We start from the raw sequence: 23,692 nt of genomic DNA on the forward strand, positions 1-23,692 counted from the left end.
ACACAAAATTATTCAGGGTCGTCAAGTCGCAGGAGGAATGTGAACGATTACAGGAGGACCTTGCGAGACTGGGAGAATGGGCGTGCAAGTGGCAGATGAAGTTCAATGTTGACAAGTGCAAAGTGATGCATGTGGGTAAGAGGAACCCGAATTATAGCTACGTCTTGCAAGGTTCCGCGTTAGGAGTTACGGATCAAGAAAGGGATCTGGGTGTCGTCGTCGATGATACGCTGAAACCTTCTGCTCAGTGTGCTGCTGCGGCTAGGAAAGTGAATAGAATGTTGGGTGTTATTAGGAAGGGTATGGAGTCCAGGTGTGCGGATGTTATAATGCCGTTGTATCGCTCCATGGTGCGACCGCACCTGGAGTATTGTGTTCAGTACTGGTCTCCGTATCTCAAAAAAGATATAGTAGAATTGGAAAAGGTACAGCGAAGGGCGACGAAAATGATAGTGGGGATGGGACGACTTTCCTATGAAGAGAGGCTGAGAAGGCTAGGGCTTTTCAGCTTGGAGAAGAGACGGCTGAGGGGAGATATGATAGAAGTGTATAAAATAATGAGTGGAATGGATCGGGTGGATGTGAAGCGACTGTTCACGCTATCCAAAATACTAGGACTAGAGGGCATGAGTTGAAGCTACAGTGTGGTAAATTTAAAACGAATCGGAGAAAATGTTTCTTCACCCAACGTGTAATTAGACTCTGGAATTCGTTGCCGGAGAACGTGGTACGGGCGGTTAGCTTGACGGAGTTTAAAAAGGGGTTAGATAGATTCCTAAAGGACAAGTCCATAGACCGCTATTAAATGGACTTGGAAAAATTCCGCATTTTTAGGTATAACTTGTCTGGAATGTTTTTACGTTTGGGGAGCGTGCCAGGTGCCCTTGACCTGGATTGGCCACTGTCGGTGACAGGATGCTGGGCTAGATGGACCTTTGGTCTTTCCCAGTATGGCACTACTTATGTACTTATGTACTATAGTGGAATTAGAAAAGATACAGAGAAAGGTAACGAAAATGATAAAGGGGATGGGACGATTTCCCGATAAGGAAAGGCTAATGCAGCTAGGGCTCTTCAGTTTGGAGAAAAGAGTGCTGAGGGGAGATATGATAAATGTCTATAAAATAATGAGTGGAGTGGAACAGTTTAACCTTATTCGCTTGTTTACTCTTTCCAAAAATACTAGGACTAGGGGGCACACAATGAAGCTACAAAGTAGTTAATTTAAAATGAATCGGAGAAAATATTTCTCCACCCAATGTGTAATTTAACTCTGGAATTCATTGCCAGAGAACGTACATAAGTGTTGCCATACTGGGACAGACCGAAGTTCCATCAAGCCCAGTATCCTGTTTCCAATAGCGGCCAATCCAGGTCACAAGTACCTGGTAAGATCCCAGAACAGTGCGATGCATTTAATGCTGCTTATTCCAGAAATACTGGCCAACTGTTCACGGCCTCACTCAGTATTCAAATGATATCACAAAACTGCTAACAGAGTGTGTTTAACGAGTTGGCTGTATAGTTCTCAGTGAGGTAGAGTCTCATATAACTGACACGGCTGTTTTCATTTCACTCTAGGGTGAATCACGTGCTCGTGTTCTTTTATTAATCATAGACTCATCCCACACCTCCTAATCCATTCAATATTTAAACTCTTCTATCTGCTTCTGACATCTTCATATTTCAATTAACCATAGCCATTCTTATAACTATGCACCAATTTGCATAAGATAAGTGCTGTGTGCATAGATCCCACCTCTAGGTGTCTTCAGTGAGTAAAGAGGCCACCATACATGAAATTACTGCATTTTAACCTATCCTTGGCAGCTGCTGACTTTAAAGGACGACAACATGACCCTAGTTTTTCTAAAAGATCAAATGTTTCCTTTAGTCTGGGTGGAAGCATCTACTTTGAAGTGTGATGGTTTTATGGTATTATATCACAACATTGCCACTGCCATTGCAAACCTCTGTCACAGCCCAGAAAGTGCCTTAAGTTTTATATGGAAATGCTTATGGCTTGTTTCTCAATCCAGTCCTTGGGACACACCCAGCCAGTCAGCCTTTCAGGATATCTACAATGAATATGTATGAGATAGATTTATTGTACACTGCCTTCTTTTTTTTTAAATCTTTATTTATCATTTTAATATGAAATACACAAAGAATAATTCTTTGATAAGATAAACCAATCTGGGAAAAAATATTCTAACTTAATAGATAAATTTTAACAAACAGAAATATATATTCAGTTGGTTATTATAGTCCACAAATTGAGGGATTCAAGATATAATAATACCAAAGGAAGTTGGTGCTAAAAAAACTATCAAATTAAAAGAAAACAAGCAGTGGTTATCCATAATTATATAGGACACATTTATCTGGATTTAGACCTAGTCTCGCTTCATATCAAGGAATGACCTCAATTGATCTGGTTCGAAAAACACATATTTCTTCTCTTTAAGTATCAATATACATTTACATGGAAAACGTAATTGGAAGATTGCTCCAATATTTAATGATTCTTGTTTCATAAGCAGGAATTTTTTCCGTCTTTGTTGAGTCCATCGAGCAATGTCTGGAAATACAGAAACCTTGCTTCCTTTAAATTCAGGACACAAGTTTTTAAAATAAAGTCTCAATAAAGATTCTTTATCTTGTAGAAAAACAAAAGATACAATCAGGGTAGCTCTAGTCTCTGTATTATCCTTCGATTGTTCTAGAAAGTTTGTCAAGTCTAGCGTTTCAGATGGTATATCCTGTGCAGAATTTTCTTGTAATGGAGGAGTCTTCACATCCAAATAGTAGATTTTTTGAATTGGGGGAATTGTTTGTTCAGAATATTTATATATTTCCTTCAAGAATTTAGCAAACATGTCTTTAGGAGGCACAAATTGAGATCTTGGAAAATTTAATATTCGCAAGTTCAGATTTCTTGAGTAATTTTCCATATTTTCAATTTTTCTATAGATTAATAGATGATCCCCGGAGATCTGAGCTTGTTGCCGATTCAGTTTTTCAACTTGTGTTTCTAGACTGGTCTGCTTTAGTGTACACTGCCTTCTTGCTATAAAAATCTCTCTCCTGCAAATTCATTGTGCATATCCTTAAAACCTGACTGGCTGGTTGTGCCCCGAGGATTGGGTTGAGAACCCCTGTCCTAAGGCACTACAATTGTGCATCATCATCTGAAGAGTTGTTAGTTCAATAACACTGGTGCTATTCTAATTCCATGTGGTACGGGTCCCATTGGGTGAATATTCAGCTGAGGTGTCAGGGTTTTGTTTTGTTTTTTAAACTGGCCACTGCAGCTGAATTAAAAATCTGGATATTCACCATCAGCATCTGGATAATGGCTGGTGCTGCATAAGAGGTTAGGACCATTAGTGTTAGCACTGTCTAAGTAGCAGAGATAGTAACCAGATAAACTTAGGACAGTGTTTTTGCTGTCCTACCTTTCTCAGTATAGTTATCTGGTTTGCAGACTGAATATCACCACTAAATGGATAATTCCAGGGATTATTTATTTGTTACATTTGTATCCCACATTTTCCCACCTATTTGCAGGCTCAATGTGGCTTACATAGTACCGTAAAGGCGTTCGCCAATTCCGGTATGAACAAATACAATAATGTTGTGGTAGAATAAGGTTCGTGTGTACAGACACATTAGGGAATCATAGAGAGGAAGAGTTGTTATATGTCCATTACGAGCTTTGGTTTAGTTGTGTTGCAGGATAAAGGCATTTAAGTTGGGTCGGTAGGGTATGCCTTTTTGAACAGGTTAGTTTTTAATAATTTCTGGAAGTTTTGGTGATCATAAGTTGTTTTCACGGCTTTTGGTAATGCGTTCCATAGTTGTGTGCTTATGTACGAAAAGCTGGATGCATAGGTTGATTTGTATTTGAGTCCTTTGCAGCTTGTGTAGTGGAGATTTAGGTATGTTCGTGTTGATCCTTTTGTGTTTCTGGTTGGTAAGTCTATGAGGTCTGTCATGTATCCCAGGGCTTCGCCGTAGATAATTTTATGAACCAGGGTGCAGATTTTGAAAGCAATACATTCTTTCATTGGGAGCCAGTGCAGTTTTTCTCGGAGGGGTTTGGCGCTTTTGAATCACATTTTTCCAAATATAAGCCTGGCTGCCGTGTTTTGAGCGGTCTGAAGTTTCTTTATAATTTGTTCTTTGCATCCCGCATAAATTCCATTGCAGTAGTCTACATGGCTTAGTACCATTGATTGTATCAAGTTGCGAAATGTTTCCCTCGGGAAGAATGGTTTCATGCATTTGAGTTTCCACATTGAGTGGAACATTTTCTTTGTTGTAGATTTCACTTAGTTCTCTAGTGTGAGGTTACGGTCGATTGTAACACCGAGAATTTTCAGGCTGTCTGAGATAGGGAGGGTATAATCTGGGGTGTTTGTTTGTGGGTTTGTTCGTATTGTATTGGGATGAGAGGATGAGACAGTGTGTTTTTTCTCTGTTTTTAGTTGAAATGCGTTTGCCCATGAGTCCATGATATTCAAGCTGAGCTTGATTTCGTTGATGATTTCTGTCAGATCACATTTGTAAGGAATGTATATTGTACCCCCAAACTGCTCTGTCACTCTCTACATAATACTGGGGTGGTCTGTAATCATTTTATGTGGCATTAAGGGCAATTCTATATAACCTGGTTAGTCTAGGCACTCCAATGTCATATGCTTAGCATCAATTCTACTCCACAATTTTTGAAAGTTCATGAGAGTTTTTCTTGGCGGGCAATTTCTACAAATGGGTTAGTTTTGCGCAACCAGGACAACAATGAATCTCACTCCTATTTATTTATTTATTTTGTGTTACATTTGTACCCTGCGCTTTCCCACTCTTGGCAGGCTCAATGCGGCTTACATGGGGCAATGGAGGGTTAAGTGACTTGCCCAGAGTCACAAGGAGCTGCCTGTGCCTGAAGTGGGAATCAAACTCAGTTCCCCAGGACCAAAGTCCACCACCCTAACCACTAGGCCACTCCTCCACTCCTATGCCAAGGTATGTGGAGTATGATCTCAGTCTCTCAAATTTAATGCTAACACTCACCGTAGTACATGCATTGTGCCAAAAACAGGTTCTTTCTGGAGTTCATAAGATATAACATGTATAGGCAGCTTATCCAGGTGTGCTTGGAACTTTTTTTTTTGTTATCAAGACAGTGGCATCCAAAATGATGGGAAATATTTCTGTGTCTTTCTGCCACATTGTTTTTTGTTTTGGACTGCATTTTTTGGTACTTGAAGATCTTCTCTCTCTCCATGCGATTCACCGAGTAATCTCTTGGGACAGACACCTCTCACAACGCAACAATGATTTTGCTACTGAGAGAAAAACATGTGATTTATACTAAATTGAATCCACCTATTCCAAATATGAACTCCGAATTTGCCTGACACGTCTAGATTTTAAGTTATACATGCAAAGCCTATTCACTTATAATATTAATGCTTGGGATGCATTTGTGCTAGTAGTGCAGAACTTCCTTGGGAACAGACGAGCTGAAAACTACGCTGAACTAGTAGACAACATGCTTAAAGCATATGAACAACTTGGCTGCCGAATGTCATTGAAAATGCATTTCTTATTTATTTATTTATTTATTGTACTTGTATCCCACATTTTCCCACCTATTTGCAGGCTCAATGTGGCTTACAAAGATCTGATATGACAGCGCCATAACAGGGAAGAAATACAATTGGTGTTGCAAAGAGATAAAAGAAAACAAGAGTATCTGGTTATACAGCTGTACAGTGAGACATTCTGACTAGAGGAGTGTAAGGGTTGTGTTCAAGTAGTTATGGGTTATTGTGGTAGGCTTTGTTAAAGAGAGAGGTATTCAAAGCTTTGCGGAAGTTATTTAATTCGCTGATCGTTTTCAAGTGAGTTGGTAGTGCATTCCACATCTTCGTACATTCCCACCTTGACTTTTTCTCACCCAATTTGGGACACGTAAGTGACGAACATGGAGAGAGGTTCCATAAAGACATTTCTACAATGGAGAACAGATATCAAGGCCGCTGGAATCCCAACATGATGGGGGACTACTGCTGGTTTTTGCAACGGGAAAATTTGAGTGGTCACAAACGCAAAAGTAGATGCCTGAAACACTTTTAACAGTACTGGGCCTTGCTGAAGTAAGACTTTTAAACTGGAATACGAGACCTTTTTGAAATGTTGTTATTCCATTACATTTTCATATACTGCTTACTACGAAAACTTTGATGTACATCAGGTAATTGTTGGAGTAAAACTCATTCTGTAAAAAATTATTCAATGCTTTCCAAGTGCTTAATTCATTTGGGCAAACTTATGCATAACAAAATTTCCTGACGTGTTACAACAATTCTGACTTCGGATTTGGAATACGCACACTGAATTTAGTATAGGACAAATGGTTTTTGCCCATTAGCACACGAAAAGTTTTTTTGTTGTTGTGCTGTGCAATGCTTTTCTGGTGTTCTTCTCTTTCACCACTATGGGGAAGATGCACAATTTTACCATGCTGGGAACGTTTGCTTTAGACTGGTTCTAGCCAGTCTAAACAAACTTTTAGGTAGCTAGTAATGCACAAAGGGGTTTTCCACGACTCTAACGTGTGCTGTTAGCAGCCACCGAAACCCCCATGCAAATGTGTTACAATGAGCTCATTAGTTTTCTAATAAGTGTTCCAGGTGGGTGTACAGCTCCAGCGCACCTAGCTCTAATGAAAAAATTTTGTGGCTGCTCTGGAGCTGTCCCTACTTCTCCCTCCTGCTGCTGACCCCCTACAAGCAATTCCCTTGTTGTCCAGTGGACCTCGGATCTCCTCACATCCACGACAAAATTCCCTGATGCTCCAGTGGACCTGAACCTCTCCCCTTGACTCCCGACCCCCCGCCACACTCTTGACAAAATTCCCTGGTGGTCTGGTGAACTCCGAACCCCCCACGCCCCCCTGTAACAATCTATTGGTGGTCCAATGGACTGCACCTCCCCACACCCCAGCAAATGACCTTGGTGGTCTAGTGACCCCTTGCCCTCCCTCCTTGGTACCTTAAAAAAAATGGGCAGGAGCAACTCATCTTTCCTCTTGCCTTGGGCCCAGCCACTTTCAAAATGTCAGCATCCATTACAGAAAAATATGGAAATGTGTCCATTTTACCACCACACTAAAAGTGGTTGCAGTGCATAGAAAACCAATGCGCTGACAACAGTGCTGGCCACTTTGTAGTATAGCTCAGTAAGAGGGCCCTGTGGCAAAATGGTGAATTTTCCAGCCTATGAATTAAAAGAATATTTCATGAAGTGTATTTCTCTAATTTGGCCAGCAGGTGGTGTATGTTTTATGTTTAAAGCTGTTACAAAGAAGGTAGCCTGCAGTGATGTGGCCAGCTACTTTTAATTTGCAGTTCTGGGCTCTGATTTGCCCAGGAGCTCAAATTCAGCTGGATATATTGGCTTTTTCTCCAGTCTCAGCCAGGGAGAAGAGAGAGAAAGATCTCTTTGCTGAGGCCCTGTGAACAGTTATATTTGTTAACCTGTGAGCAGCTATATGTCCTGAACTCCCCAGGTACTATTTAGATAGAAAACAAATGTTTAGATAGTGTTATAATTAATCCATATTTTAGTTACCTGTTATTGTTTGCTGATTGCACCTTTTCTGTTAATTGTTCTAATTTTTCATGATAATAAAAATTGTCTGGCCTGACTATGAATCCTGGTGGTTTGTGTGTTGGGTCTATGAGTGCTTTCTAGAACTGTGGGACCACTGGGAGTGTGGCCCCACTAAAGTAGAAATCACTGGGAAACACCTTGAGAGCGGGAGATTCACCCAGAGGTGGTTGGGACCCAGTCGGTGGAAGGAGGGTGCTAGTGTAGAGCACAAGTGGCAGGTGCAGGTGGACCTGAGCTGTGCTGGTGGCCACAGGGTAGCCCCAGGTGGGTGGCTAGGCGTTCCATGACAATCCGTTAAGGCACTTGCAGGCAGATGATCAAAAGCAAACGCCGGTGCTAGAGGCTGTTAGCGCCATACTAGCACCAGCGTTTGCTACCGCCCCATGATCAGAGCCATTGAGCGCATGAAACAATGCGCTCGAGGGCTCTTAGCGCAAGTAGTATGCAAATGCATGCTAATCAGCGCTTAATGCATTCATCCCAAATGATCAGCGTCCAGCGCGCCAAAGACTGGGTCGCTGGCCACGACAAACCCTACGCCAGCTCCGAGCTGGCGTTAGGGTTTGCAGATCATTGGGGAGGAATGGTGAGCCCTGTCCAGCAGCCCCCATTCCCCCCTACAGCAAACCTGCCAGCGAGGGCAGTTGAGGACGTCCAAAATTTGGATGTTTCTGTGACGGGGCAGTTGAGGACGTCCAAAATTTGGACGTTTCTGCAATGGGCAGTTAAGGACATCCAAAATTGGATGTTTCTATGAGAAACGTCTTTCTCATAGAAACATCCACTTTTGGACGTCCTTAACTGCCCATTGCAGAAACGTCCAAATTTTGGACATTCTCAACTGCCCCGTCACTATACCTCCGACACTCCCCTTGAAATTTGGCCATCTCTGCAACAGGGCAGTTGAGGACGTCCATCTTCCGATTTAAAGATGGGCGTCCTTCTCTTTTCATTGGTGTCCAGCCCAGACCTGTCAAATAAGTGCGGGAGGATTGTGCTGAGCGCATGCTCAGGCACAATTCTCCCGCACTTCTACCCCATAATCAGAGATAATTGCGCTGCTTAAATTTGCATGCATTATCTCTGATCATAGGACTAATAGTGCCCTGCGCTGTTCCAGCGCTATTTCAGAGCGCTGTTTGGAACAGCGCGGGGCTTTAGATCATCTGCCTATTAGGCACTACCTTATTGAATAATGCCTGGAGCACATAGGCATCTGTCAACTTAATGGCACCTTTGATGCACATACTTGGTGTGTAGCACACAAATATCAAACCAGAGGGGTGAAGTAAATAGCCACAAAAATCTTTATATATCTTCACCAGGTCAGTGTAGTATGGTTTAATTAATATCCCCTTAAAGCTCTCAGATCTCATACTAAACGGAGAAAAAAAGCCTTAGAACTTGATGAGTGTTCTTGTTGTGTGCACCTCAATCTATCAATCACTGGTTTAAAAAAAAAAAAACCTCCAACCAATGTAATTCAAATCCATTAATTTTTATAATTTTTTGAAAAAAAAATTTTTTTTTTTAAAAAGGTCAGTTAACTTCTGTGTCAATTCAATTCAGCAAGATCTACCTGACACAGGCCACCGTTTCATGGTGCTTGATCCCGCTGCTTCAGGGGGTAATGACCTTCAGGATGTGTTCAAAGGTGGTGTGGAGGTCGAACCTTGAACACATTCTGAAGGAAAGTCACAGGATCAGGCACCGCAAAATGGTGGCCAGCGTCAGGTAGACATTGCTGAATTGAATTGACACAGCAGTTAAGTGACCTTTTAAAAAAAAAATTCAAAAAATTATAAAAAATTAATGGATTTGAATTAAAATGTTTGAAGAAAAGCAGATGATTGATAGATTGAGGTGCTCGCGAGCACTCATCAAGTTCTGAGACTTTTTGCCTTTGTTTAGTATAAGTTCTGAGAGCTTTATGGCGATATTAACTGAACCATACTACACTGGTCTGGTGAAGATGTATTAGAATTTTTGTGGCGTACCTGTAGGTGCCATTTTACAGAACTGTCCTGTATGGATAATGCCACTGAAAATCCTCAACTGGCCCCAGTCTGTGGCACTTACCTGGATAACAGATGCTGCTGCTGCAGGAATAATTGCTTTGAAGTCCTGGGCCACACGTTTCTAAGTTTTGCTTCTGACATACAAATTGTTGACATATGGCTAGTAAGAAATGTTTGATAAAGTTTAATGTGAACAATATGAAGTGTACATCGGTGAAGCTATATAGGGCCTGAAACAGCACCATTTTAAGGGTCCCTTTTACTAAGCTGCAGTAAAAAGGTCCGGATGCTAACAGTGGGGACTGTTTTGGCCACGCGCTACGGCCCTTTATACCACAGCGGGTAAAAAGGCCAAAAAATGATATGGTCACGTGGTAAGATTTCACCCGGCGTGGCCATGTGAGGGGGAGCACTTAATGCCACCAATTGAGGTGGCGCTAAGGGCTCCCATGTTATCCCTGCGGTAATCTGGTATCATGCGACGCTGCTCGATTACTACTGGATTAGCGTCTGCAGAAATATTGTTCAAATGTAGGAAATGGTGCGGGCTGGGGATGAACTACCACCAGTGCCCAAATTGGGCTAGTTGTAGTTCCAATAAGCCCCTAAATCAGGGGCGTAGCTATGTGGTGCCACGGGGACATGCCCCCCCCCCCGTAGATTTGGCCCTGGCCCCCCCGCGCCACCAACCCCTTTGACCCCCCTCTGCCGCCAACCCTCCCCCACTGCCGTCGGGTACCTTTGCTGGCGGGGGTCCCCAACCCCCACCAGCCGAGGTCCTCTTCTCCGGCGCAGCCGCGTTGCTGATCTGCAAGGCTTCTGTTTCTGTGAGTTTGATGGCGGCGGGGGGAAGGGGGGTCGAAAGGGTTGGTACCGGGGGGGGGTCAAAGGTGGTGGTGGCGGCAGTGGTGGCGGGGAGGTCGGCGGCGCCAGGGGGGCTAAAATGTGCCCCTTCACCTTGAGCTCTGGACCCGCCTCCCGCTGAAGTCTGGCTACGCCCCTGCCCTAAATGTTGTTCTACAGAACACAAATTAACTGAATTTTTTTCAATTGCATGAGATAGGGCAATATTCATACCAGCCATTGCTCCGAAATGCTTCCGTTATTACATTTGATAAAACGGACGTTTTGAACAGTTGCGAAACAAAGACAAAAACAGATATGTTTTCATATTTTACTTGCTTTTTCAAAGTTTTGCTCTTCAAGCCTAAACAGTAGCACATGTCAACTGTCTGAGGGTGTTTCATTGCAACAGAGGCACAGTCTTTAATATTAGATTCCAGCAGCTGTTAACCCATCCGTTTCATAATTCTAAAAGTCAACCCAACCAACATGTTATCCTTACTGCAAACAATAGAAATAATACCAGACATTCCGAAGGACAGTTCATGATAGAAAAAGACTTTTAGATACTTCCTTCTTAATAAATAACATGAAAATCCATATCTGCCTTCTGATGCTGTGACATTATGAGTACTGCATCAAGGGGGTGGAGGGTGGATATAGGTCAATGTGCCAGCGTGAACGCTGTACAATACTATTTCAGAAACCTGCTTACTGCTCCTTTGGACAGCTAGTGATGGGGATTCTCTATTATGAGGGGAGAGCTGAACCAAATATTTTCATAAAGCTACGTCTAGTGGTTAGCCGAGAAACAGTGGTGGAAGGAGTTTCTAAGAGAGCTGCATCCTTCACTCTCGGCCCCAAGAAATGACTGTGGTAAATGGAAACAATCATGGTTAAAAAAACATAGAAAATACTAGTGATCAACAAGTGCTGATTGGGGAGAAAGGCGTATAGGTAAAAAAAAAAAAAAAAAAGCCTTGTAGGGACTGAATAAAATAATAAGTCACCCGATATTGTCAGCGGTTTTTAAGCCTTCGACTGCTGCAGGCTGACTCTAACCTGGATCTAACCTGGATCTTCAATGCTGGGAAGGTAACAGAAAGAGGCAGGCCTTGTAGAAAACACAAAGGGGCTGATATTCAGACTGCGGGAGTTAGACCGGCTACCTCCCACGGGCTGTTTCCAGTGACCGGCATTGACTATCTGGCTTATTTTTGGTCGGTTTAAAGATAACGAGCTAAGTCAATATTCAGATTTAGCTGGTTATCTTTAAACCGGTCAAAAATATACCAGGTTTTCATGGCTGCTAGCCAGCTATATTGGCAGATATAACTGAGTATCCACTAGCCATTAACCAGGGATATTTAGTGGGGGATAACCAGTTATCCTCCGTTGAATATTGGCGGATAGCCAGTTAAGCACAATTTAGCCGGTCAGCAACCGTTCTGACTGGTTAAATAGCGCTGAATATCGGGGGGGGGGGGGGGGTCTATTTGTTAACTAAAGGCTCCCAGGGATTCAAACATTTGTGCCCGACTTGGCCATGTTTTGCCTGAAAAACTGGCTGCGTCAGGTGTAAGATGACCAGCTGGTATAAAACTACAGACTTCACCTCGGCTGGTCCAACCGATACAAATGAAGCAAGTAATGCTCCTGTTCCTGGGTGTGTTTGTGCTACTACAGCCGAAAGGAAGGGAACCTAGTAATAAAGTAGAATGCGCACTGCCATTTATACATTTATCATGAGACAGCATCATGATTTTACGTAAACACTGGCACATCATCCAGGGGATAGACCATTTTCAGAGCATTGTTAAAATGACTTGGGGGAAAAATCCGCTGCTTATTTCTGGGATAAGTAGCATAAAATGTATTGAACTTTTTGGGGATCTTGCCAGGTATTTGTGACCTGGATTGGCCACTGTTGGAAACAGGATGCTGGGCTTGATGGACCTTTGGTCTGTCCCAATGTGGCAATACTTATGTACTTCAAGGACATGCTGATTCATTCTGCCCTCCCTGGATCTAGTCATCAGCTCCATCAGAGACCTACAGGACACCGTAAGTGTAGTACGTGTTCCGAATGCATGGTTAATATTAACATTAAGACCTTGCTCATCCCACCACTGGAGAGAAGCACCCGAGCTTTACTAACTGCAAGAGCTTGGGTGTCATTTATATTGCAATGTGCCCATATGGATTGCTTTACATAGGAAAGTAACTCGAACCGTGGAAGGAAGTCCACTTCAAAAATGTTTTTACAGCACTGAAAAATGTTCACAGGCAATAAGGTGGGAGGAAAAGACCTCAGAAATTTCAGAGTTTTTTGACCACCGATTAAAACGGGAACCATGAATAACTGCTTTTAGTGATGACTCAATCACTGGTCTGAAAATCCTCCATTTTCACCAGCCAATGTAACTTTTATCATGATGGTCAACTTCAGAAGGCAGCTCGAGTGAACGTTAAGTGTTAACAGTGACAGCTGGATAGAATCCCCTAAAGAAGCCTTGGTGAAACGGGTGCCTGTTGGGATCCAGCACGTTATACATAAGTTAAGTGTCGCTGAAAATCAGTTGCTGCTTTCAATTGAAGCTTTTGCAATTTACAAAGTTTATGAAACATATGAAGGTTTAAAAAGATTTTGAAAAATGTAATATAAAAATCATTTTAAAAAACATGGTTAAGAATTTTTTTAGGTTAACCAACATGATTAAAGGTACATTGGCTCATGAAAATGGAGGTTTTTCAGACCAGTGACTGAGTCATCGCTAAAAGTAGTTATTCACGGTCCACGTTTTTAGTCCGTGGTCAAAAAACTCTTTGCGATTTCTGAGGTCTTTTCCTCCCACCTTACTGCCTGTGAACATTTTTCAGTGCTGTGAAAACATTTTGAAGTGGAATTCCTTCCACTGTTGGAGTTACAGTATTTGTTTTGATATTTGTGGAAAACTACTTTGCCAGTTTTTGGATTACTTTTACAAAGAAAAGACCTTACAACCTCTCAATAAAAGGATTCTGGAACATAAAAGTGCACTCAAGAGAAAGGTATTGGGAAAAAAAACACTTGTGCAGCATTCTATAGAAATGAACCATGTGTTTGAAGATTACTGTTTCTTTGTTCTCAGTATGCCACGTCCCTCATGGAGGGGGGATGACCTAGATAGACTACTTCTACAGCCAGAACAGTACAAACGCACCAAGGAACAGGAGCATTGCTTGCTTCATTTTTATCTGTTGGACCAGCTGAGGTGAATTCTGTAGTTTTACACCAGCTAGTCATCTTGCCCCTGACGCCTTGTTGCTTTCTCACTATTCAAGGCTGGGGCCTTGTCCGAGCTCTGCATTGACTATCCGGGTCTGTCGCCAATCTGAAAGTTATGCGGATGCTGATATTCAATGTTGGCATCCACTACAGGGGTGTAGTCAGACTTCCGTGGGAGGGGGGGTCCAAAGCCCGAGGGGAGGGGCACATTTTAGCCCTCCCCCTGGCGTCGCCCCCCCGCCACCATTGCCGCCCCCCCATGTCTTTTCCGACCCCCCTTCCACCGCAAACCCTCCCCCGCCGCCGTCTACCTTCACTTTTGCTGGCGGGGGACCCCACTCCCCGCCAGCCGATGTCCTCTCCATCCTGCTCCTGCTCTTGTTGCATGCTTTGCTGACGTCCTGCACGTTGTACGTGCAGGACGTCAGACTCAGAGAACAGAGTTCTGTTCTCTGAGTCTGACGTCACACGTACAACGTGCAGGACGTCAGCAATGCATGCAACAGCAGGAGCAGGATGGAGAGGACGTCGGCTGGTGGGGTCCCTCGCCAGCAAAAGTGAAGGTAGGCAGCGGCGGGTTTGCTGGGAGGGGGGTCCAGGCTGGAATCTATGGGGGCCCAGGCCCCCTCAGGCCCCACGTAGCTACGCCACTGCATCCACATAGATAAACTGGCAAAGATAAGACTGCCTTTTATGCTGTGCTATCTGCCCGGTTGGCTAGGTGGACGCTGGCACTGAATATGGCTTCCCACCGACTCTGCCCGTGGACCACCTCAGCACTAACCACACAGTGCTATGGAAGTCAGAAGGGATATTCAACAGTACTGTGTGGTTAAGTGCCACTGAATACCTGGGAACGGCCCACTGAGCGGGGTTTAAGTGGCAGGGCCTCTCCTGCCCACTTACACATTCACCCCAAGGAAAATACTATTCATATGAAAGTTAAAGTAACATTTTTATTTATTGAACATAAGAATAGCCATACTGGGTCAGCCCAATGGTCCATCTAGCCCAGTATCCTGTTTCCGACAGTGGCCAGTCAAGGTCACAAGTACCTGGCAGAAACCCAAACAGCAACATTCCGTGCTACCAATCCCAGGGTAAGAGCCAGCTACTGAAATATTTTATGACATGCAAAAACATGACCACGTTCCCCGCCTTTCCCCTTCACCTTTTTAGACTGAGCACTGGCTTCTGGTTGCCTACAGAAATTCCTTCATGATATTTACTATTACCCATCAGTTCTGTGTCGGCCTTCCGCTATTCTTGCCTAGCATGCTGATTCCATGTTCCCCACAGAGAATGCTCTGTTCCTCCCAACACAATCTTTTTACGATCCCTTCCAGTGGTCAGGATCAAACTTATGTGTTTTAAAATACTAGCTCCTACTTTGTGGAATGACCTCCCTTTTGATATCAGAACTGAATCCTCCTTTAAGAAATTCAGTTTCTCTAAGTGGAGGAGTGGCCTAGTGGTTAGCATGGTAGACTTTGGTCCTGGGGAACTGGGTTCAATTCCCATTGCAGGCACAGGCAGCTCCTTGTGACTCTGGGCAAGTCAGTTAACCCTCCACTGCCCCAGGTACAAATAAGTACCTGTATATAATATGTAAGCCGCATTGAACCTGCTATGAGTGGGAAAGCACGGGGTACAAATGTAACAAAAATAAAAAAAAAAAACCTTCCCCAGGCATTTTCTATAGTTCCTCCGCTCTCCTTTTTTTAATCTCGGCTTCGCATGACTTGGGTTCTACTCCCCTACTTTTATTCCTTTAGATTCTATGGCTTGTAACCTTAGGTCTTATGTTTTGTTTTCCCCTTCTGTGGCTTGTTTGTTCCGTGGCCTTGTACTCCTGCTCTTGTTTATGTGTACGTGTAACTCTGTGATCCCCGTTTTCTTTTTTTTTTTTACTTTGGAAACCACTTTGATGTCTCTTAATGATTTGCTGTATATCAACTAAAAAATAATCCTTCTGTCCAGCTATCATGTCAAGTGTTGTACTACAAAGTCATAGAAAAGAGCAGCTCTTCATAGGCTGGCAGAGATGCAAGCACATTTTAACCCTGATTTCCTGCAACCGACATCAACCTCAGTGAAAGCAACTTCTCCAGGGGGAAAGAAAAAGTGAACTGGCATGCATTGGTGCAATGAGAAACCTTAAGGCTGCTATAAGGTATGGTAACACAGACTAAAGAAGATATACATACATAAAAAAAGGTGACTTATTTTCTTTGGAGTAAGGATGACAGAGATACAGGATGTAAGAACTTTTTTTTTTTTTTTTTTTTTTAAACAAAAGGTCCAGAACCTACAAAGTTCATCACTGGGACACACAGTCTTCGTGCATGTGTTTCTTTCGAATGCAAGTTGGAACTTTCAGTTGCTTGCCTCTGAAATTGAGGCAGCATTGTTCAGTCCCATGTTCCAAGGGTCGGCAGCAGGAAAGTACTGCCTGGACGAGATGTTCTCACTGTGGGCTAGGGCAAAGGCAAAAATGCCCGCATTCCTTTCAGCCTCCAAATGCGTCCTCCCTACCAGCTTCATTTGGGATTCACCAAACTGATGCTCTAGATCTTGCAGACCAAATACATTTTTAGCTTCCTCCATAAAGTGCTTGTGACTGGGGCCTGGAAGGCACATAGCTCCACTGCTAGGTTGGCTGCCTCTGTCTTCAAAAGTTGGTGGCATCATCATGAAACCTTTCTCATCGGGCTCGTTGTTTTGTGCAAATAATAGGCTGGCTGCCCTCCAGGCTGCCGGCTTACGCCCCCTCCTTGGCCTGGAGATTCGACAACTCTGCCGCTTGATGTGTCTGTGGAGGTGGTCTGACCGTGTGAAGCTCTTGTAGCAGAACTCACACTGGTAAGGTCGAACCCCAGTGTGAATACGCAAGTGGTTCTTCAGGTCATAGTTATGAACAAATTTGGCATTGCAATGTACGCAAATGTATGGACGCTCCCCGGTGTGTTTCCTCATGTGGATCTTCAGCTTGTCCTGCCTGGAAAAGAAACAGTGAAAGACATTTTTTTATTTCTGTTTAAGCAATATACATGTACTATATGAATACTAGCAGTTGCTTAGAATGGCATCCGAGGATACTATTGATTTCAGATTTTCTGACTTTCTTTTGCTAGAGGAAGCAGCTTCAACTAAATGAATCAACCCCAATGAAACAACCCCCCCCCCCCCCCCAAAATATTCAACTAAAGTAAAAGCTGTTGAAAAATCAGGTAACAGAGGAGGCCCTCTAAAGTGACCCTAAACAGACTTAAAGAGTTAAGGTGTAAGTCTAGAAGAAAGGAGGAAAAGCAGAGATATGATGTAAGTGTTGAAATAGCAAACGTCTGTAAGTTCCAGAAGAAAGCATTTTCCACACAGTGAAAGACTCAAGAAGATGAGGTCTCCAAATGCAGCTGAAGAGAGGTTATTATATTTGCAACCGAGAGAGGGGGGTTTCCTCAGATTGGGGGGGGGGGGGTTAAAAAAGTACATACATATATATGTAAACCACTTTCATTTTACCACAAAAGGCAGTATATCAAATCCACACCCCTTTACCTTTTAAAAGTGTTAGCAAATAAATCCACCCCAAAGCACGGGAAAAATATATAGAGCCCATTATGTTGTCTCTCAGGAAGGAGGAAAAGACCTCAGCTACTCAACTTTTGCTATTGCAAGCTTGCAGTATCAAGCTTTTGACACATGTGATGAAGAAACTCAGCTAGGTGGATTTCAATATATTTTGCGTAAGTGGTAAGCCTGATTGGATATTAGTTGAGTACATAAATTCCTCCATAAAGGGAACATGAGAAATTGCTTTGGTTTATTGGTTTATTAAGAAGCTTACTATACTGCCTTGTTTTCAAAGCAAGTTAAGGTGGTTTACAAACCCAGATAGTAGCAGTAGACTTTCAGCAGAGGTGGTAGGAGCCAAGTTAGTAACAGTACTCAAGCATTTGTGAAACAGACAGAATGGGACCTTAATAGCAGGACATACCCTGGTTTAGGAGTGAGGTTCATTCTTGTCATGGTATGTGAAACACTAACCCATTTGGGAAAATTGCCCCAGGACAAGATAGTAAGAAGATCAGAGACTAGGAGGATCTGTGGTGGTACCATAAACAGGTACAACCGGTCAAACAGAGTGGATTAAATGGTTATTGTCTGCTAAAAGTCTACTGCTACTATTACCTGACACCTACGTCATAATGAAACCAAAGACATTAATGAACATTACCTGACTCTTCTTCCCCTCTCCCTCTCTAAGACCCCCAATCCAACTACCATACATGTACTTCACCCCACCACAATATCACTTTCTATTATTCACGCCATGTGTTTGTTCATACCGGAATCGGCTTTCGCTGGTAACCGTAATATGTAAGCCACATTGAGCCTGCAAATAGGTGGGAAAATGTGGGATACAAATGTAATAAATAAATAAATACAATCAATTAAGTCTTCAAAGCCATTGATATGGCCAGCGCTACTTAAGTGATGTATTAAAAACTTTTTGCCATGCAAAAAATATATACATTTTGGAGATATAAATCAATATATGCCAACATGTATTGGTATAAGTATAGGAGGGGCTGAGGTGTTCCAGGGCTGGGGTTTAGTTAGTTGGATAGTAGAGATATTCAGCTATCTGGCTAACAAGCAGGCCCTTGCGGTAATTTCATTTTTGGCGTGTGTCTGCTACGCCACGCCTGAAAAATATTTTTTTATTTTCTGGCCCACGTCAGCTATGCGCGCCAAGTGGCATTTGGCGTGCGTAGGTAATTACTGCCCAGTTACCGTGTGAGACTTTACCGTTAGGTCAATGGTTGGCGGTAAGGGCTCAGAAAGAAGGGCAAAACTCCATTAATCATGGGGGGAGGGGGTGGCGGCGAAAGAACAATAGGTAGGTAAGCTCAATATCTTCACAAGGGAGCTCCCAGGATGGTCCTCTAATATGTGGGAGGAAGTTAACAAGAAGTGTCATTGAAAAGAAAGAGCTTGAGGGCAATTTTGAATTGAGGAAATGATGTCGGCAACCCCTGTGGAGTGGGTAGAGAATTCCATAAGTGAGGCCCTTGCACAGAAAATATGGATGCCCTAAAGTGCTCATGGGTAATTTCTTTAGAGCTAGGAATAGTCAGCTGTTTTTTTTACTGGATGGGGGTGGGATTCTCATGCCTACCCATAAGACAAACCATACAAACATTATAAACAAGTGAAACAAAACACAATAAACAAAAACGTCTTTAAAAAAATTAGCAGTGTGAATTATTTTTCCCTATCATGCATGGGTTTGTTTGGCGTTTGGAGTATCTCAGGGCTCCACACTATGGGGTAATTCTCTACAGTGGGTACCAACATTTAGGCATCAAGCATGTACACAATTGACCAGCATGCTAGCATACATGAGCCCATGTACACACATTTATTTATTGGGATTCATTAACCGCCTTTATGAAGAGATTCACCCAACCAGGTACAGTTTAACATAAAACTTACAATTTTGCTACAGCATCAATATATATAAATGGCGAGTGTCGTACTCACTCGCAAATGTGCAGTAGAGACCCTCTCTGCCCCGCCCCCACGTCAATACGTGATGACGGGGGCGGAACAGAGAGGGTCTCTACTGCGCATTTGTGAGGGACACCGCCGTCGCTAACGCTCCCCCCACCCGGAGTTGCCGCCACCCACCTTCCACCCGGTCGGGCCCTCGCTCCGCTATTCAAACAGCGAGGGCACGCAGCACACAGCTCTGCTGAGCTGCCGTCGGCCTTCCTTCTTCTTCTCTGCCTGTGTCCCGCCCTCGACGACGTTACATCACACGAGGGCGGGACACAGGCAGAGAAGAAGAAGGAAGGCCACGGCAGCTCAGCAGTAGAGCTGTGTGCTGCGTGCCCTCGCTGTTTCAATAGCGGAGCGAGGGCCTGACTGGGTGGAAGGTGGGTGGCGACGGCTCCGGGGGGGGGGGGGCTTTCAACCCCTCTTCCTATACTAGCCCGTTTTATGGGCTGAAAGGCTAGTAACAATAATAAAATGACCAAATATAAACATAAATACAAATCAGGTGAACTTGGAAATTGTAACTTTAAACCTAATAATAGGACTAACATTGAACAGCATCAAAGCATCAAAAATATACATTTAGCAGCACTGCAGAACAATTTTCTGTAGCCCCCTGGGGAAACCGGTAATGGAGTGAAGACTGGGTGAGTTTCCCCCAGGGGATTTAAGGTTCACAGCTGGCTCCTGACCAGGGAGTTGGGAGGAGTGATGGAAGTGGTTATTGACTGGGGGGGGGGGGGTAGGGATATACCCAGTCAATTCATCTGTGGAGAATGTGTATGGGTACAGATCTGTTGAGGAGATATGAGAGAAAATGATACATTAATGACTGACAGGGAAATGTAATTGGGGGGGGGGGGGAGGGGTGATGGAGAGTGCCTGCTATTTTAAGTCTTCAGTTGCCCAAACTCCGGTTAAAACCCATAGTGAGAGGGCATCCTGCTTGGCATCAGAACCAGAAGCTTCAATTGGATATTGACTTCTGCCCTGAGGAGGCTCCAGGGAAGGGAGAGAAAGAAAATCCCCCCCCCCCCCCCCCCACAAGTGGAACAGGGAAGAGACCTGTTTGATCCAAAGGCAGATGAGAAGAACCATGCTTCAGAGGGAAGGACGGAAAGGGAGATCTGGTCTTGGAATCAGTCCAGCAGCTAGGGAAAAGCTCAATGAGACGCACTGAATTTCAAGGTATGCGGATCTGGCGAAAACATAGCCAGTTAAGTGCGATATTTGGCAGTAACCAGCTATGAAGAACTGCATAACAATAGGACTGTGTTTTATGCTGACTCTGCCCCTGGAGCACTCCCAAAATAGCCAGTTGAGGTTTGGGTGCAAATCGGGCATTTTCAGTGGCACTATCCGGTTTAGTGCTGCTGAAAATGCCCAGTTAGCCCAGGACAGGAGATTTGAATATCAGACCCATGGTACAGAAACAGAAAAGGTACACCGTATTAAAAACAATCCACATTAAACATTGTAACAGACACACCATGAATTATATGCACCCAATCCACATTAAATTTATAAAAGAAAATCAAAATCCAAGAGACTACTCGGGCATTCAGTTTGTCTTTTACCTATTGTGATGAAACAGTGGGTTTTCGGGCCTGTGAATTGTAAATAAATAATTTCATGAAAATGTATTTCTTCTAATTGACCAGCAGATGGCACTGATTTTCAGTTTTAAAGCTGTTACAGGAAGGATTAGTTTCTCTTTTTCAATTTAGCCTTGAGAAAAGGGGAACTTGGGCTCTGATTGGTTCTGGACTTCAAATCTAGCCTGGAGGCAGTGTTGCCAGGTGGGCGGTTTTACCGCCCAATTGGGCGGTTTTCCGCGACCCGCTGCGGGAAATTTTTGCCCGCGGCGGGTTGCGGTTTTTTGGGCTGTTTTTTGGGCTTCAGGGCGGTTTTTTGTGCGGCTTTTTCGGCCGCGGGGGGCGGGGTTAGTGACGTTTTTGGGCGGGGTTAGTGACGTAGGAGGCGGGGCCGATGACGTGGGAGGTGGGGCCGATGACGTGGGAGGCGGGGCCGGTGACGGGGAGGCGGGGCCGGTGACGGCGGGGGCGGGGTTAATGACGGCGGGGGTGATGACGCGGGGGTGGGGGGTGTCAGGGGCGGGGTTTGAGTTTGGGCGGGTTTTGGGCGGTTTTTGTGCTGGATTGGGTGGGAAAAAAATTTTCCACCTGGCAACACTGCCTGGAGGTACTGGATTTCTTTAATCTCAGTGTGTGGGGGTACAGAGGAGATCCTGTTCAAAGCTTGTGAACAGTTAAGTTCCTGAACTTCTCAGGTGCTACCCAGGTAGTAACAAATATTTAGATAGTATTATAGTTAATCTATATTCAGTTACCTGTTATTATTTGCTGGTTTCACCTTTTTCAGTTCACTGTTCAAGTTCTGTGATAATAAATCTATAGTTTATTAGTTCTGCTGTCCTGGACTGACTAAGAATCCTGGTTTGTGTTTTTTTGGGTCTGTGGGTGTTTTCTAGAAACTATGGGCCCCCTGGAGTGTGGTCCCAGTGTCCTAGAAATCAACAGGGAATAATAACCTGAGAGTGGGAGACTAGCCCGGAGGCAAGTAGGACCCAGTAAGTGGGAAGAGGGTGCTAGTATAGAGCATGTGTCCAGGTGCAGGCGGACCTGAGCAGTGCTGGGAACAGACCCTCCAGGTGGCCACAGGATTAACCCCCCAGGTGGGTGCTAGATGTTTTGTGACGCCTCTCATTCGCTAAAAACTCATAGTACTGCATGTCAATTCAAAATAAAAAGTTGTGAGATGCGATTTCAATCTAACAAATGAGAGTTCTGATCAAATATATGGTGGAAGATCATTCCATAGTTTTGGGTCTAAAAAGAAAACTGTAGACCCCCCCCCCCCCCCCCCCAAATATTCATCTGGCGACAGTCAGTGTTTTTTTAAACGCCGACTGTCACCAGCTAGGTTAGCCCCTGGATATTCAGTGCTGGGCCATGTGCGGCACTGGTACTGAATATCCAAGGCTAATTTGGGTGGCTCTGGCAGCTGGAGCTTATGTGGGTCCCGGCTGAATATCGGGCCAGCACCTACATAACTATTTTTAGCTTTTAAAACCTTCCTGATCCTCCTTCCAGCCTCTCAAATAGATCCCCCTCCCTCCTACCCCCCATCCCCAGGCCAAGCCCCTCCCTTCCTCCCTGAATGAGCCCCCCCCCTTGGGCCTACCTGTCTCCCTGGTGGTTCAGTGTGTGTGTGGGAGGGGGGTCATTAGGGGCAAGGGCACAGCACCCTCACTCCTGCTCCTTAAGGCTCCACATTAAAATGGCCGCTGCAGTCTCTCACGGCAGCTCGTGGTACTTCGTGGAGGCTGCTTAGCTATATGGGTGCTGGCACTGAATATTGCCAGCACCCACATAACCCTGCACTCCTCCCCAGTGCCGCCCCTGATCTGCCCAGTTTTTGGTTGAGCGGTCTGTGGAAATATTCAGTGGCATTCTCAAGTTAAGTGCCGCTGAATATCCCCACTTAGGCTGCAGAAATTGGGTATTATTCCTCCTCCACATTCACAGTCGGTATGGGGGGTAATTCTATAAAGTGGGCACTACTGATTATGCACGTGAATGATTAGAATGCCAGCATATACAAGCATATCTGCGCATATGCATGTCAATACTTACCGTATTTTTCGGACTATAAGACGCACTTTTATCTCCCCAAATTTGGGAGGAAAATGTGGGTGTGTCTTATAGTCCGAATGTAGCGTACCTGCTCGCTGTGGGGGGGGGGGGGGCGGCCAGGGCCAGTCTTAGGCCGAGGTGAGCGTTGCGACCGCATAGGGCCTCGCGCTCAAAGGTGCCACGCGTGGTGCGCCTAATCTCCGCCCAGTGCTTTTTTTGTGAGGTCCGGCTCACCTGCCCGCTCCCTTCCATTCGTGCACCCGTGCTCCCTGTTTTGAAATCTTTAATTTACCTGAAGTCGCAGCGAACCAGCAGTAAAAGCAGCAGGCAGGCTTGCCTTCTCTTCGCTTCCCTTCCCTCTCAGCGCGTCTTGCCTTCCTCTGATGTAACTTCCTTTCCGCGAGGGTGGGACGCGCTGAGAGGGAAGGGAAGCGACGAGGAGGCGAGCCTGCCTGCCTGCTGCTTTTACTTACTGCTGGTTCGCTGCAACCGGGTATGAAAATTAAAGATTTCAAGGCAGGGAGCACGGTTGCACGAATGGAAAGTCAGGGAGCTGAGGGCAGACAGGCAGGCGGGCGGGGGATTGAACGAATCGCTGGACATGGGGAGGAGAGGAGAATTGCTGGACATGGAGGGGAGGGGAGAGAGGAGAATCGTTGGAC

The 23,692-nt window shown here is 44.5% G+C and overlaps 1 protein-coding gene across 4 annotated transcripts in view; it reads right to left on the reverse strand.

The window, feature by feature from the left end:
* Window positions 1–15,423: 15,423 nt before the first annotated feature.
* Window positions 15,424–23,692, reverse strand: part of ZBTB7C (zinc finger and BTB domain containing 7C) — a 490,191-nt gene continuing 481,922 nt past the window's right edge. For all 4 annotated transcript variants that reach the window (XM_030192925.1, XM_030192926.1, XM_030192927.1 and 1 more), the window contains one exon: window positions 15,424–16,810. In XM_030192925.1, the coding sequence (XP_030048785.1) occupies window positions 16,189–16,810 (622 nt within the window). In that variant the 3' untranslated portion in view covers window positions 15,424–16,188. The remainder of the gene's footprint in view (window positions 16,811–23,692) is intronic.

This window comes from Microcaecilia unicolor, chromosome 2 (genome assembly GCF_901765095.1).
Source record: "Microcaecilia unicolor chromosome 2, aMicUni1.1, whole genome shotgun sequence".
In the NCBI taxonomy this organism is placed as follows: Eukaryota; Metazoa; Chordata; class Amphibia; order Gymnophiona; family Siphonopidae; genus Microcaecilia; species Microcaecilia unicolor.